Source organism: Caloenas nicobarica, chromosome 5 (genome assembly GCF_036013445.1).
Source record: "Caloenas nicobarica isolate bCalNic1 chromosome 5, bCalNic1.hap1, whole genome shotgun sequence".
Lineage (NCBI taxonomy): Eukaryota > Metazoa > Chordata > Aves > Columbiformes > Columbidae > Caloenas > Caloenas nicobarica.
Window position 1 is genome coordinate 5,570,635 of NC_088249.1, and position 17,419 is coordinate 5,588,053.

Consider the following 17,419-nt stretch of genomic DNA (forward strand, 5'->3'; position numbering starts at 1 on the left):
AAGAAATACCCACAAAACTTCAAAGAAAATTAACAACAATTTTTTATTTCAAAAATTTTATAAATATTCTGTGCATAACAGCTAAGTTAAGAACATTGCCTTTAACTCAAATTCAGCTTTTACTGCTACAAGAAACAGTAACTCTTACCAACACTTTCTCTACAAGTTACTTAGTTTCTATCAGAGGCTGATAGTATTCATCTAGAAATTTAGATGGTCTCTTACAGATATTGAATTAACTCAACACACTACGGTAAAATGACATTTCTACTGCTTGTAAGTGCCAGTCTAGTGAGAACGACATTTTATGAAAACAACATATTCAGAAAATACATGAGAAAAACAAAAGCTGCATCTTAAAGCATGTATGCTGGATGAACATACACATGCTCTCGCAGCAACTGCAGTAATGTATTCTTATATGAAATGAAAGGAGAAGATGAAATGCTTTGTACTTTAACTTAAGAAACTGAAAACCTTTGTCAAGGCTAAGTAGCACAGGAATTTAAAAGGAAGTCAAAGGTATTCAAAAGAATGTAAATGGCTTTGTATTTTGTAAGGAAGAATGAAAACCTTTCATAGAAGGAGATTGTGATGATCTCTGATCCTGTCCAAATGCAAATGGAAAACTAAAGTCATCTTTTCCATCTCCAAATGCAGGAGAAGTCGATTCCGAGGGGAAGGGAAAGGCAAATGCATCCTCACTTTCTGATTTCCCAAACAAGCTTCCTATATGGAATACATATTATGTTCATTATTAGATTAAATCTTACTGAAAGAGTACCGCATTCAGCATAATATGTTTCTTTTGTAATATTGTACTACCAACATCCCATTGAGTATCAGCCGACAGTTATGTGTTTATTTCTGCACCAGAAATGGTACTTCAAGGAGGGCACTATTAGAATCTACGCAGAATGAAGTATGAAGTACTTGAACAATTTAGAACAACAAAACACTTCTGCATGATATACTGGATAAAAGATTATGAATACTAAGGAACAGAGGTCTTTGTAAACCGATATATTTTACTGAAATACTTGGAGAAACACAGCTACAGACAGAAAAACACTTAAGGTTTCTATTTAGTAACATGAAATTCACACACTTTTATCTACAATGGTTAGATATGCATACAACATTATACTCACTCACTTCAAAAAAGTAGCTTTGCACTTGCAACACCTCAGAAAAAAAGATACTACAATTCCCTTCAGAAAGCTGTTTGATCAAGAGCAAGTTTTGACACACAGATGTCACGAAAAAATGGCTTTTCGTTTTAGTAAAGCCAGGATTTCACACAGAACATGTAAATGTGGGTGGCTCACAGTGTGAGTGGAAGATGCTGCTTAATCCAATGGTTTAAACTGATGGAAGTTTACTAACGAGAATTCTGTAACCAAATGGAAACTTTATTTGAGGGATGAAAGAGCCCAACAGATGTAGCCTTTACAACACTAAGCTGGTAGTCTTAAAAGTAGTATTTGCCAAATAGTACAGCTTTTTACCTTAAAAGAACCGAGCTTTTTATCAGTGAAAAAGCTTTGACACTTAAATTTTTCTTCTCCCTTGCAGCTCCCCTCAGTTTTCTTCAAACCCACCTAACACTATCCCTATTTCTTTCTTTCTCACACCTCTTCTTTCATGACATCTCATAGATTCGAAGTGAAACATGCAGGGAAATGTTCAAGCGAGTTGAAACACAAATCAACACAATAAACTTCTGAACTACAGTATCACAAGTGGGCATCCTTTTAGAGAACCACAGGTGCCTTGTTAAGCAGGATCACGAGCTCATCAGTCACACAAGCACAAGCTGGTCTACACAAGTACATCTGAGCATCAGACTTACCAATATCTTTCTGGGGGGACAGAGGGTTCAGGTTTCCCACAGAATAACCTTCCTCTATCTGAAATGTAAACAGCCATTTTATTTAATGAATGAGAAAGACAAAATATAAGCTCTAATGCTGATATGTAATAAGTTCATTCACTCTTGGTGAGAAAGACACTGTCCCAGTGAATATTAGCAGCCTTCACAAAATTTGCATTTAAATGTATATATCAGTTCCTAAAGTTGCAAAGTAAACTCTTTGATAAGTTTCATATTTGCTTACATCTGCAAACACACTTCATTCTTCTGGAAAAAACATCAGATTGAGAATAGACTCTGATCTGATCTGGCTTCCTGGTGTTTTTTAAACTGGAAGTATTCAAAATTATTTCATTCTGTGACATTTTAGAAAACCTCTAAGCAACAACGTAGGTACTACCTGCTGAGTAGGACCTCATATTGCCAGAAAGAGTAGCAGAATAACCACTTATCACTCTTGAGAAGAGTTCTTCAGCTACATTTATAATAGATCCTTGAGTCTTTCAAAGCTCCCATGTAACTTCAGAGAATCCCACATGACAGGTACACAGGCTGCTAACTTCTTGGTTTATGCCACTGAGCAGGCACAAGATAATGCAGGTTCTTACCTACTTCATTCCTAAACAATTCGCAAACTACTCACCAGTGTATCCTCTCCTACACGCAGCTGATATTAAAAGATATCAACAACATGTATCTTGCCAAACACAAAATAAAGCATTGTTTTCCCTCTTCTGTCGTTCAGCTTTTCTCTAGTAACCTCAAGGCTGAGCAGACCCACTGAAATAGGAGATACCTGGGTTCAAATCCCTTATTTGCATAATGGGGTTGGATCTATAATACATTGCCTGTGGTACCAAACCATTGCCCTGTGCTCTGACACACATCTATCCTGAATACCCAATTATCCACCTATTAGCCCAGAAGAGTAAAAATTACTGCAGAGCACTGTAATTAGGGAACCTGCAAAGGAAAAAAAAGGCTCGGATTCCGCTCTCTATTCAAATTAGTTGCCGAGGTATATCCTCTATTTAAGTATAGCTAATCCATATCTGCTTTTCAATATTCCTAATAGATATTCCTTTCTTCCTTTTCTTGGTGTTCTGCATTTCGTGAAAAATGAAGGAGGAAAAAAATAAATATTTAAGTGCCTGCTTCCCAACTTCAGCAAGATGAAACCACACAGGATAGGCACATGAGTTGTGAATTCTGCTAGAGTACCTAAAGTTTTGCATTACAACCCTGAACCAGAAGCCTTTTGGGGATTCTTGTCACCTGTATATTTGCACAAGATCAGATCTCGCTCACATGGGAAAGATTCATACCTGATCAGAAATCATCACAGGAGGATTGCCAGGAAAGGAGATAAGCATTTTCAAATGATATCAAGTGAAAAATTAAGCAAGCTAGTAAAAAAAAATATTGCTACAGAGATAACCAGTCCGAAAAACCTCATTCACGGTCAATGCTATTTTCTTACCATATTTTGCTTTGCGTAAATTTAGTATTCTCAGGTACTCATTTTTACCTCGTCAGATGAATTTTCTGCCCCAAACACAGAAGAATCAAACAAATTAAAGCCAGGTGACTTCTGGGAGAAGTTCATGACAGAAAAGAAAGCAGGAGATTTTGATGTTCCTTCTTCACAACCTAAATTTCCAATGCTGTCAAGATAGAAAGGAAGAAACCACATTAATAGTTTTTAAAAGTAGTGTAGATGGCTTTTTTGTTCTATCTTTTCTTTGCTGTTTTGTCATACTTTTAGATTCCCATAGCTTCCATCAGTAATTCCTTCTTGCAACACAGAATAGGTAGCACAACTCTTTAAAGCAAAGTGAGGTGGTGGTCTTACCAATTCCCCAACTTTTACCAAAACCCCCCTTGCTTTACCAAGATAGAAATTGGTGTAACAAATATTACTTCAGGAAAATACAAAAATTTTAGCAAGGGAGCTGCAAAGAACCTGTGTCTCATGTATTTCTAAGCAGAGTCCCCTTCTTTCAAAACAGCATAAAGTGGAAATGATATTGTAAGAAGAAAATCTAATAAATTACCTAGCATAACTCAGCAAAAAAAATATTCTCATGAGACCTTTCTGTAGGATCTTTCAAAAACAGCAGAAATGCTTATGCAATAAACACCAACACAACTTTGCTCACAAAATCAAAATAAGAGATGGAATCATACAAGTCAAAAGGAGCTGTTTTCGAGAACTGGGTTTTCTTCGCCTTTGAATCCAGCATTCCTACAAACTCAGGTGTTTTAGGTGCTCTTAAAAAGTGTTCTGTGCTTTCTTCTGCTGTGTCAGCATTATCTTCATTTGAGTCAAAACATATGTGCATGTCCTGTTAAAAAGAAATATACAATAATGTTTCTGGCATATAAAATTTCCCAAAATATCATTAGTCCATTTACCCATAAATATATTGATTATATGTTTTAGGGTTAGTTAGCTAGTTATTTTTATGAAAAATAAAAGGATTTTAATAAAATGCTCACAGTGACATTCACCATACTTAAAACTGTAGCCTTAATTTATCTAATTTAAAATGGACTTCTTCTGAATTAAACTATATATGAAAATTTTGAATGAAATAATAAACTCATGAACTGACTGAAAACACTGATTTTGAATAAAAGAACTATGTCACTCTTAGCATAATGCTTAAAGTCACACTGGAATCCTCTTGGTAGTCCCTAGTGAAATAAGGGAACATCACCATCAGAATATATTTCAGTTGACTGAGATATTTCCTCTTCCTCAGAAAATGTTAAATGAGAACGTGCACTTGGATTCCATGGAGCAATTTCCATCAGACTCAATATTGTTTTAAAGACATTCTTCTCCACTAGCTGCCTGCAGGCATCAGCCTGTAGTGAGCACACCAGAAGATGAGGAGTATCTCAGACTTGATCTTTTGTACTAGTTTTGGCTGAGAGTTCATAGCTTGTATGGTGCTATGTTTTGGATTTGTGATGAAAACAGCGTTGATAACACAGAGATGTTTTAGTTATTGCTGAACAATGCTCACACAGCATCAAGGTCTTTTCTGCTTCTTGTGCTGCCCCACCAGTGAGTAGGTTGGGGGTGTACAAGAAGTTGGGAGGGGACACAGCTGGGACAGCTGACCCCAATTGACTCAAAGGGTGTTCCTCGCCATATGATGTCATGCTAAGCAATAAAAGCTACAGAGAAGAAGGAGAAAGAGGAGGATGTTTTGGAGTTATGGCATCTGTCTTCCTAAGTAACTGCTGCGTGTCACAAAGCCCTACGTTCCTAGAAATGGCCAAACAACTGCCTGTAGATGGGACCTAGTGAATGAATTCCTTGTTTTGTTTTGCTAGCAAGCACACTTTTTGCTATGCCTATTAAACTGTCTTTATCTCAACCCACAAGTTTTTGCACTTTTACACTTGCGATTCTCTTCCCCAGCCTGCTGTGAGGGGAGTGAGCAAGCGGCTGTGTGGTACTTCGCTGCTGGCTGGTGATAAACCACAACTTGATATAATCTATATATACAAGCTACACACACAACTGGATTGAATATTACAGCACAGTGAGCTTGATCCCATATTCGGGCACAGCTACTAAAAGCAGTGCCAGTGGAGCCACACAGACTCCATAGCCAGCACAGCACCTATTTTACTATAGTTTTGTGGGAGAAATTAGTTTCAAACGCAAATATTTTTTTAAATGTTTCATCAGCTCACACTGATGAAAATGACATGCACCAATTTATACAAAAACCATGATGTGCATAGGATAGTAATCCTAAATAGCCTGTTGTTATGGTAGCATAAAAACCCACAGAACACTGACATGATCAAGCTGATGATCAATACATTAGTAATCAGAAGGCATTGATTGGTTTCTCACCCATCAGTGCCTATAATGAGTCACTTTGCCAATTTCTGAGACTTACTTCTTGCCAATAGATATGTCAAGATACTCTGACTATTCTACGTAAATAAAATCGTCACTTATGAGAGAAGAAAAGCCTTGCTTACTTCAGGTATATACGAAGAATCCTTTGGCTCATCTTCTGCTTCTTTATCACCACTTTTTGCCTCTTGGTTTGCTATATAAAAAAGACATCACTGCCTGTATTATAGCAGCATTTTAAACGAATAAATAAAAATCACACTGCGGGAAAGTATCCTTGAAAAAGCTTTACTAACTTGGAATTGCTATTGGTAAGGAAGTGTTCTTTCTGTACTTTTCATAATAACCCACTTCGTGACTATGCCCATAATAGTTACCTCTTGTTCTGCCACTTACTCGCTATCGTTAAAGCAATGCTTTGGCTGCTTCGTATACTTTGGTATGTTCTTCAAACCTCACTATTATTCTCTGAAAGCACTGTGTTTGTCTAATCCAGCTATTGCTCTCTGAGAGTGCTAATACCAGGCAATAGAAACCAGGTGAAAACAATATAAAAAGCACATCCATCTGACACCGGCAAAGTGTTATCTTAAAGAACTGAGCAAAAGCCAGAATGAGAAGAATGTTATCCGACTTTCTGCTCTAAGCTTCAGATCATGCAATGTTTCGGGCACATTTCCTGTCTTTCGGGACATATAATTAGGATCCTACTTATATTAAAAAAAAAAATACTAGAATTTTTGACATGCATCTAAATTGGCAGTATAATTAGAAAATATATATTTAAACAGAAGCTCAGTGCCTTGTGATTTCAGCAACTATAGGTGTATTTGTAGCTACCCTGTTTTGTTTCTGTAAGCATTCTGTATGTATTTCTCAAATTAATTTTCCGTATTTAGAATCTTAATCTCAAGCCTTCTGGGCATATTTTCAGACTGGATTTCCTTTTACCCAAGTAATTTGAGACTAGAGTACGGATTTACGAGAGATGCTGGAAGGTTCCTTTCACTAGCAATGATCAATGCAGAATGAATCCCACATTACCAAGCAGTTCAGTCTCTACTTAAATTAGGACACTTCCTGTCACCTACATTCAAAGTTTTAATTAAATAATCAAGGTGGCGAAGGAATACGAATGTTGGCCCACTTAATACCAGAATGGAAAATCTGTCCCCTAGAATTTTCTCTTTTATAATTACACGATCCAGCACACAATAATTGCACATCCTATCCAAAAAACGACAGTGGTACTTTACCTATTACTGCATTTTCACTCTCAAACTGTTGATTAGAAGTTGTCTGCTTTGGAGGTATTACCAGCCTAAAAGGCAAAAATTACTGTTTGAATATGGGTTATTTCCATCAACCTAAATCTCAAGAATGAAAACTACTTTATTAAAGTTACCTGAATTGCATTTGATTTTGTAAGCTTGCTATTGATGGAACTTGGGCAATTTGTGGGTTTTTCGTCCCTGCAGTGTCAATAACCATCTAAAAAATAGTAAAAAATTCAACTGAGGTAGCATACGAAATTATCACCTCAACAATATCACTCTGTTTTCTCCTTAGACTGTGAAAATCCTTCTTTTAACTTCTCTTTAAGGGTCAGGCAACATAAAAACTTTGTTCCCTACATTTGCTTTACCTACATTTTAACAGCATGATACACAGAACAACTTCTATAATATTTTTTAAAGTTTCATTCACATCATCTATTACTAGAGGTGAATAATTAACTTTTCTATCATACATATAACATTACATAATTTACAAACTTTATCCAGATTTTCTACTACTGCAGCCAGGCTGCTCTTGGCAACACAGCCAGGGCTGCAGCCAGGCCTGTCTGCACCTCCGAAGGCCAAAGCAAATATGCACATCAGTGAATATGTCTCCCGTGTGGATTGAAAAACTGCAGAAAACATGGAAACAGTCCCGCCTCACATATTTTTCATCAGATCAGAAGCCCTAACTCTTATATGTAGCATGTATTGGTGCCTTAAGGGCAGAGTGGCACTAGGAATCTCTGCCTCAGCATCAGGTAACACATTCTTTCACAGGGAGCTGCTAGTTCTGGTTTGGTTTTAATTTTTCAAAATGTGTCAAACTGAATTCAGTTCAGGGTGGGAGACAATAGGGCCGGTTATGCAGAATCCGTCTGCCACTCAACTCCTGTAGTTTACAGCACTTCTTTTCTGAAACATAGCAACCTCCTTTCTTCAGATCATTTTATTTCTCCTCAGACTCCATCTTCTTTTCCTTGCTGCCATCACCCTTTCTTAAAGTTCCATTAACCCTGACTTACTGCTTCCCACTATTCTCTAAATGCAATTCTAGGCCCCAGATTGCCACCCTCACCTCTGGATTACCCTGGCAACAGCCCTTCCATCATTCTCATCATGTTCAACTCCCTTTGCCAGTCACAAATCAGAATTGCTTGAAATTTCTTCTGGTTCCACTCAGCCTAACTATTGACCTTCATGTTGTCTTATCGTATGAAAGCTGCTTCTTCTACCAAAGGCTCCATCCTAAAACATTTCATCTTTCAGTTCCCTTGAAATTCTTAAGAAAATCACACTGGTTCTGCTTATTCTTTACTTCACAATTTTTGCTCTTCATCAAAATTTCGTTTTAAATAGAACCAGCGAGATGTCTCGTATAAAGAAAGGTTTTGGTATAGAAACTTCCACAAGATTCTGCACAGCAAACACAGTTGAAAACAATTTATCTCCTTTGGCCTTACCTTATCTGAGTACACCTTTTATACTTCGACAGTCTATTGGTCCTGTGAATGTTCTTGCACTTAATGAGATTTTATTAGTGGTTCTCCTAACTGTGCAAGTTGTTCCTCCAGCTTTTTTCTGGATTGTTTTATTGTGTTTGCATATTTAAGGTATTAAGCTAAAATACACTTCACTTTTTTCCAAAAAAAGTGCCACAGGAACTATGTTTATGGGATGAGAGATGGAAAATGCACTTGTGGACTCCCTAGGTGTACAAAGCGATGCTGCTTGAGGTTTTTTTGCTCTCAGCCCATATTTTTGTTTCTGGTTAAACTTCAGAACTGAGCTGTTAGCTGTAGGCAGTCCTGTTTAGCATCCTGAACATTTAGTCCTTTATGAAATCTTTCATTATGGAGTAGATGATTGACAATTAATCACTAATAGGAGATTATGTCCCTTCTTTAGAATTCAAAAAAATTGCTACATAGAACTAAGGGAATCTATAAAGGTTATTCTAAATTTTAAAAACTATGATACAAAATTATTTGGAGAGATGGTCCACCTCAAGTTTGGCATTCAAATGCTTACAATGACTACCAGTTGCACTTCATGAGAAGGTACATATTTTCAGTTGAATTAGAAATAGCACCAAAGAAATATTTTTATTACATTTACCAAGGAATAGAAGATTACCAAGATTTGTGTCCCAGTTCCAGTGTGAATAAGTTTTATGTAAGATATAATAGCACTCAATGTATTTTAAGTGTTGTAAATTTGAACAACCACATAAACCAGATTATATAATGTCATGTTTTTCCCAGTGGGAGACCTGAATACCTGAGAAGAAGTTTCTGCAAGGCTGGAGGAACTGCCAGTAGCCACTGAAAGTTCCATAGGTTTTTCTTTTTCTTCTCTCCCTAAATTAACAAATATTGCTTAATATTGTCAATAGGATTAAGTCTCTAAAGCACAGCATTGTTAAACTGAGCTTGGGAACAAAGCTTAGAAATGCTCCTGTTAAAAAAGACCTAAAAGAAAATTCTCATAAAATATGAAAGTATCAATGCATTTACTGCAAATAACACCTGGTTAATATTTACCGTCTTTATGCAAACAGTACTAAAGGTACATTTCAGATTTTTCTGGCACTATGCATCAAGTATACCTGTCATGTTACTTCACTCACTGCACAGATAAGAGAGGAATCAGACATAGAAGATTTTCAGAACATAAAGACAGGTAAGTACCCAACTTCCATTGAAAGCCTGACTTCAGCTGTCACAGTAGGAGCACTTCACTAGATTTGTTATCGTGGTTTCCATTCATTTACAAAAAAATAAACCAAAATCCTCACAGAAATATCAAACACACTGCACCTGTTTCTGTTCGTTGCATTGAGAACCTAATACTCTGTACGGACTGGACTAATTTCCGAGGAATGCTTGGGACATGTAATGGTTTATACAGTTGATGTTTCTCATTTAGCAAAGATGGATGTTTGCTCTCTTCAAATGTCCTGGGGAAAAAAAAAAAAAAAGTTAAAGAAAGGAAATCATAAAATACAACTGCCTCAAATAAGTGGAGTTTTCAAGGGAGATGCATGCTGCCAGGGAGGTTCTACCTCTTTCAGCTCCAGCAGTTGATAAAAATTGAAGGGTTTTTAAAATAACATCGGGCAGAAAATATCGCTGAAAGCAGAAGACATAAAGTAGCAACAAGCCAATCATAAGAACATTGCTGACTTAAATTTTGTCAGTATCAAAGAAAAGTATTAGTAGTTTGAGGTTTTACACTTTTGTCAAAGTACTTCATTGTTGTAGTTCTGAAATCACATTTTCACATTTAAAACCACTTTTTCCCTCTCTGAGATTGTCTGGAATACTCACAGTATACACACACAAAAGAGAAAACTGCAGTAAGTGTTTTCACTTGTGGAGTAATTATCTGTGTAGGGTAAACAGCCTTTTACAGTGTACAAAGTCTAAGGTTAGCAGAACAATGCAGGGTAAAGTGGCCATTTGGCACAGGAACATTTACCGTTTCTTTAAATAATGAGTTCTATTTTATTTTCTCTCTGGCATTCCTGCTTAGTGCCTCTGTGCTTCTAGCTACAACATCTGGTTTATAGCTGACTAAACAATGCTATTCAGAATAAGTGAGGAATTGAGTCAGTGTTTTTGTTCTTCTTGAAATTTTCCATGAATAAAAATAAGATAAAATGTAGGATGGAGTTTATAAGGTAGTGTGGAGTAAAATTAGTAACATTAATAAAAAAATACCAAACTAGAAATACTGGTTAAGACGTATGGACCTAACAACCTGTTAAACTAATATACGTGCATAACTGTGATCACATAAAACCATGAATGCACCTCATTCAAATAACTCTGACGAAAAGCACTATCTTCACCTGTAAAATTACATATACACCTCGTGCTGTGCTCGACTGAGACCCAACAAACTATATAAACCATATATCACCTAATACATCAATCAAAAAAACAGAAATTATTTTTTTTTTTTAAATCTGTATTTCTTTCAGTTACAGTGATTATAGATCTTACCTGTGTCAAGAATGAGTATTACAGAAAGATGTGTATCTGGTGTATCTTTATACAAAAACCAAGCTCAGCACAGCACCCTGGCTAAAACTGCTTCACTTTGTTCAAAATGGCTTATTTGGCCACTTTACCGCAATCATCATTCAAAAATTAATTGAACAAGGCTGCTGCTGCTGGGGTCATCATGAGTTAGATCACCATAAACCATTTTTTTTACACAACTTGGGGTGCCAAATAGTGTTTTTAAAAGTTTCTGGACTCAGTTTCTGTGTCTTCTATAGAGCCTAGCAGACAACTCTGTATTTCTAAAAATTTGCTCTCCGTGAAATAAAGCATTTTTTTACAGTATCTATTCAGAAAAATGTATCGATGGCAGGGTTATAAACAGGACTCAGCAGCTCTCAAGATACACATTTTTTTAAGTAACAAAACCTTTGAAAGAGACTGCAGTTAAACTTTACGCACATGCAATACACCTGCTCCCTTCCCTCCCCAAAAATGCTACTGAAAAAAAGCTCACACACATCTTCTCTGAAACAATAACCATTGAAAGAAAAATCAAACTGCAAACTGAAGCTCAGAATAATCAAAATTGCAGTAACAACAAGAAAGATCATTAGTCTTTTTTCTCTGCTTCACTGTTAGCAGACATCTGAGTAGATAAAAAATCTTTATCTTGATCCATACTGGAAACAGATGACATGTTTTTAACTAAAGTGCAAAGAAAAAAATAGATATTCTTAAGTAAAAAAAAAATCCCATTTTCTTAGCAGTAGTTTCTTCTTTGTAGCATAATGAAGCCCAAAGATTGATATGATTTTATCTTCACTGTAGGAATCGTGTATTTGATTATATTCATGAAGAATCACACTTGCTACTGTGTTGTTTACCAGGACTCTCTGTTGATGTTCGGTATTCTAATCAGACACATGCCAGCAAATCCATTTGGAAGCAGGACTTCTAATAACTACCTGCCATAAGAACTAGTAACTGATAATTGTCTAGGAGGTTGTGGTCAGCATAGGGTTGAATCTTCATATATGTTTACATTTAAAAGTCCAGAAACAGCTTTATAACTATTTTTCCAATAAGTCTATTACAAAGCTTTTCTTTGGTCAGTAAAAGCTAATCACTTATAATGCAAAGATACTGAAAGAACTGCAATAATCTGCCACGGAATATCCTTTACAAGAAGTTTTAGCAAAAATCTCTCACTTTGAACAGAAAATATTTTAGATATTCAGAGGTGGAGTTAACACATAGTCAAATTGAAGAGAAAAACCCACAGAATTACAGAACAATGGAATTAAAGCACTCTCAAACATTTCACAAAAGCAGAGACAATGAACATGATATATACCAAAGCACAGTTCAAGATGTCAGTCTTCCTATGCAATAAATATAATCTCTACTTGAGAAATCAAGACCAAGGCCTCTAAAGAGTTGAGTCCTATTTGGTGATAGATGAGAACTCTTGATTTGGAAATGTTAACTATGATACTTGTCTGTGTAACTAGTGAACTGTGGAAGCCCACTAATCAGAGAAAACAGCTGGGATGAGAAGAGGAATCTGGGTTTTGCAGTCAGCTTAATCAAGGACTTGCTGGTCAGCAATAAGTGATTCAAACTAAAATATTATGAGCATTTTAAAAGAACAGTTACCACCACCATCCTTCTGCCCAAAGGAGAACGTATAGATCAGCACCTAGTCATTAACTTGCAAGTTGGTTTCTTGGCTTGTATCCCTCTAAAGCATTTCGTGAGTATTAATTTTTTACATCATTCTGCTCAGTGCTTTCATTGCTCTGTTCAGTTCTTTCCCTTGATGTTGCTGGTGGTTTCTCTTCACACTGGTCTGCGTCAGTTCATGGAGATTCACAGTACAATGCTTTTTTTTTTTTCTTTTGTGGCAGAAGATGAAGAGATCTCATTTTTTGCTGAGTAGAAACCTTGTAGTGACTGCTGAACAGCTCACAAGAGACTGCTACCTTTGGTTTTCAGACTCTGCTGTTCTATTTTTGTACATTGCCTTCAGTTTGCAAAGGTTTCAATTCATATGACTTATTATCTTAGCTCATTTCTGTTTGTGGTTTTTTTCACAGTGGTTATAATCACAGATTCATAATACACCTGGTTTTAACATCAGTAGTTACTTCATCAGATATTTCTAAGCTTTCTAATGAAGACTTTTTTTAATACACTAGTGCCAAACAGGGATATATGAAAACAAGTTTTATGGCATTTTCAACATGCCTTTGTGTTATAGATAGCTGTGACATAAATAAGCTTTAAAATTTACTCTAGGAAACACATAATAATTAATAATCAGGCTATGGTCTGATACCATATGCTGTATCACATAAATGCATACATGGAGGTTAAAAGGCAATGTGAGTTAAGATAGTGTAAAAAGTTTACATCTTATAACCATGATGCAAGCCATGGAATTATTGCTTCAGTAAGAGCACTAAAAAGATCTACTTGTGCACAATGAAGACACAATTTCAGGTGAAGGTACAAGCACACGAAGACTCCATGACACGGAGGTGAACACGCAGCTGGCAGGTCTAGCAACGCACCCCATGGATTCCTCTCCACAAGGAGCCTGAGTGCTTCTCACGCCACCACACACATGGCACAGATCTCTGCCTTTTAAAATAGGTCTTTAATTGGCATTGTGCTTTCTGCAGACTGGACATACATGGGTTTCTTGGAAAATTCAAACGGGGTGCTTCCCTTCTTTTTTTTTTTTTTTACCTAGTCTTAAAACTAAGTGGATTTCTTGCCTCCCTGTGTTTCTGAGGTCTCACCAATTACAAAAAGCTTATATAAGAAGGTAGAATGGGTGTAAAGGCTTAAGGCACACAAAAAAAATAATCTGAATAATTCATAGGACTGTAAGAAGATATTAAAGACCTAAGATGCCCCTGTAGTAAGGATCTTAGGGATGATTAAAATGACACATTACTATAGATATAGTCCACTAAATCCCTATTTAAAGCCCTAAAAAGCTTCTTTTTCAAACACACCATAATGTAAAATCACTTGAACAAAGTCTTCTGGACATATTTTCAGTTTAAAATGGATTGCGTTCTAAAAGCATCAGCTCTAAGGGTGATGTATCAACATTCACAAGGACTCCAGACAAGTGCAAGATGGTCCTGATGGTGATTTTCAGTCATTGTAATTTAGTTCAAATTAAAGTGAGCCCCAGTTGTAAATGACCACTGACTAGTTTACTAAGCCATTAATCCTGTGCATGAAACTTTCACTCATGCTTATTTTTAAGAACTAAATTAAGAGTTAAATTAAGTAGTTCAGAGCTGAAGAGGAATGGCATGTGGAACCCTGACTCTTTTTCCCAAAATATGCATTTAGTAGAGTCCATGTGTTTTGTCTCTGACTGCACAGTCACTGCAGTTGTATTCAAAATTCGTAAAACTATTCACATAGATCTGTCAGCAGCAGCTGTGAGGAGCAAAGGTTTCTGCAAAATACTTTTGAATAGTATGTTTCCAGATACATTTATAATAGCTTCCAAGAATCAAAATTTGCCACCATCTTAACCCCAAGAAATACAAAACTTTTAAAACCACATAATCAAATCACATGACCAGAGTTCAAGAAGCTTGCCAGTCATTATTTAGCAACAATTTGTGTTCTGTGGCAGCCCTTGTGTAAATGCTGAGATAATACTCTGGATGAAAGCAAGGGAAAGAAATCATTTTTAAGTGTACCTTTCTTTAAACTCCTTTGGCTTCTCTAGACTTTTCTGATTCTTTCCTTCAGTAATATCAGAATTATTTTGATCTTCTGTAGTCTCTTCAAATTTCTTAAAAGATAAAGAACAAACAACATAAAAATAAAAATTAAAAAAAACTTGAAAAATTATAGGTATGTGTTGCAAAAGTTTTCAAAACCTGATGAATCAGTGCACTATAGTGGAGTTTTTGTAGCCAAGACAGTCTGAAGAATTAAGCAGAAAAAGGTTAAAGAGAGGCAATATTTTTTGTTGGACCAACTGGAATAAACACAGAAGTTTTTGAGCACAGACTCTGCACATCTGTTGAGAACAAGGAGCTTCTTACATGTTCTCCATCATAGTTATAAATAAATTCACCACATCCTTTCTTACTCTATGTTTATACAGCCCATACCACATTAGGAACTTTAGTCTGTAACTACGAGTGTCAAACAGTACAACAAAACACAAACAGAAAACACCACCAGTGCACAACACACTTCATCAGAGCAAGGCTGGCTGAAGCGGCCATGGCTGACATGGCAGGAGATGGAGGAGGAAATGGTCCAGAGAGGGGAAAGTGTTCAGATGCAACACTATAAAAATTTATCAAACTTTACAAGATTGGGCTACTCAGGCATAGAGGAGAGAGTTTTTACCTCCTAGCAGAGGAGTCAGTCAAAATGCTGTCCTGACAAAGTCTTTTTTTTTTGGAAGACTATCCCTTTGGAGTCAGTGCTGCTTCTAGTCAGCAGAACTGTACTGATCTCCTGCCTAAAACCAGCCAGTTTTATCCCTGAATATTATTTACCCCCACATTTCTTTGACAAAATAAAAATGAAAAAGAAATGTAATCGAAGGAATTGACATGATTCTTTTTGTAAAGCATATTTAGTTAAATACATTCATAATAACAAAGCCTTAAAAACCAGGAGGATCTGTGAAGGCTGGATACTCCAGCCCTAGGGCTCACTAAGGAACAGCCCTGCTCTATTTTGAAGTGTATTCTGTGACCCTCTGGAGCTGGCATGACAGTCACCGTGACACGGTGCCTTGGTGGAAGTTAATGGTGTAAATTGAGGTCAATAGAAAGCAAACAGTAAGAGCCTTTACATTCACAGACACCTCTTCTCTCAGAAAATGTATGAGATGTCACAGAAATGTAATTACTGATACTGGAATCATCCTGTTGGCACGTGTGCTTGAAAATACACTGCTGTTTTGTGTTTTAGAAAATGTAATGGTGGTATATATAACCACATCTATTAAATGTATTTACATAAAATCAAATTAAAATAGTTACCTTTTTTAAATAATTAATTTTCATCTCTAATTCGTCTGCTTCTTTTTGTAGTTCAATGGATTCTTGCGCAGCAGCTGCCGCGAGCTTTAACATTTCCTGTGTTTTTTGCCTCGAAGAAGCACTTTTATGTTACGGAATATAGATTGCAATATCACTTTTTTCAAGCAAGCAAAACTATCAGATCCCTGACCCCTCTATGCCATGAGAGCAAATGCTGGAGGTGCAGAACGTTCTGACAAATCTACATTTCCTAGACAAGCCTTCAAATCTAACTTTAGTTAGGACTCTCCTCCTTAATGAAGCATTTTGATGGATATTTCATTAAGTGGAATTGGATTTTCTTTCCTCAAAATGCTCCTATAGATTTAAACTGAAGAGTATTATCTGACCTTCAGTTTTTCCACAGAGAAATGCTAATGCTGCCCCTCTAAACATAAACATTTAAATAGTTACTATACTTTTCAATAGAAAGTTGTAAAAGGTAAATATAAACTTTCTTCCCTGTAAACTTCATAAACACTACAAATCAAGGATACATATGTAAAGCCCAATCATTTAACGATTTAAAAGGAACAGCCTCTGTAGAAATAAAATTTCATTTTAGATCATTAATTCATAAATATAATTTTCTTTACAAATACAAGATAAATTAATAGATCAGGAGCACTTTACTTAGTATACATAACAAGAAGAGCTGTATAGCAGAGAGTAATGCCATTAAAAACAGCATTAGAAATATATAAAAATAAATTTAAAATTTTGAGAGGCTAGTTCTAAAGAAGTTTTAGGACTTTTTTACCCCAAGAAACCAAATGGCAAACCTCTCCCTCATGGCTCGGAGGAATTAATATTAGTGTGTATATTCTAAATTATTGTTCAAAGTTTGAGATTTTCTCCTAAAAACTGTATAACAAAACCAAGACTTTTTATGAGGTGAAGAGAAAATGTGGAAAATTAATTAGAGAATTTCTGTACAGCACTTTTAATGCACAGTGCACTACCAATAGACTCTGCTGTAAAAGCATTGATAGTAGTAGTACCCTGAATATCCAAGCAAGCATCTTCTTTCAATTTATATTTTTCAGACAGTTTCAAAACTCTGGTTTGGATTTCTTCAAGCTCTTTCTTTTTTTCGTAATACTCCTGTGCAAGAGGAGTTTCTGCATATTTTTCACGGTGTTGCTTCAAAACCTCTTTATACTGGGTTATGTAATCCTGATACATTTTCCTATAAAAATACGTATAATTTATTTTTTTTTCACATGGAGTCATTGTATATAAGGAAAAAAAAATACATTAACTTACAGCATCAGCTCAATTAGACTTGCTGCTGT

General features: G+C 36.0%; 1 protein-coding gene across 1 annotated transcript in view; it reads right to left on the bottom strand.

The window, feature by feature from the left end:
* Window positions 1-526: 526 nt before the first annotated feature.
* The window catches only part of C5H14orf39 (chromosome 5 C14orf39 homolog), a 29,534-nt gene continuing 12,641 nt past the window's right edge, over window positions 527-17,419 (bottom strand). Inside the window, exons 5-17 of the mRNA XM_065636971.1 lie at window positions 17,126-17,313; window positions 16,622-16,664; window positions 16,086-16,206; window positions 14,778-14,872; window positions 9,856-9,995; window positions 9,317-9,396; window positions 7,162-7,247; window positions 7,013-7,077; window positions 5,882-5,952; window positions 4,061-4,218; window positions 3,402-3,537; window positions 1,853-1,910; window positions 527-729 (exon numbers count right to left, since the gene is read on the bottom strand). Of these exons, the coding sequence (XP_065493043.1) occupies window positions 527-729; window positions 1,853-1,910; window positions 3,402-3,537; window positions 4,061-4,218; window positions 5,882-5,952; window positions 7,013-7,077; window positions 7,162-7,247; window positions 9,317-9,396; window positions 9,856-9,995; window positions 14,778-14,872; window positions 16,086-16,206; window positions 16,622-16,664; window positions 17,126-17,313 (1,444 nt within the window). The remainder of the gene's footprint in view (window positions 730-1,852; window positions 1,911-3,401; window positions 3,538-4,060; window positions 4,219-5,881; window positions 5,953-7,012; window positions 7,078-7,161; window positions 7,248-9,316; window positions 9,397-9,855; window positions 9,996-14,777; window positions 14,873-16,085; window positions 16,207-16,621; window positions 16,665-17,125; window positions 17,314-17,419) is intronic.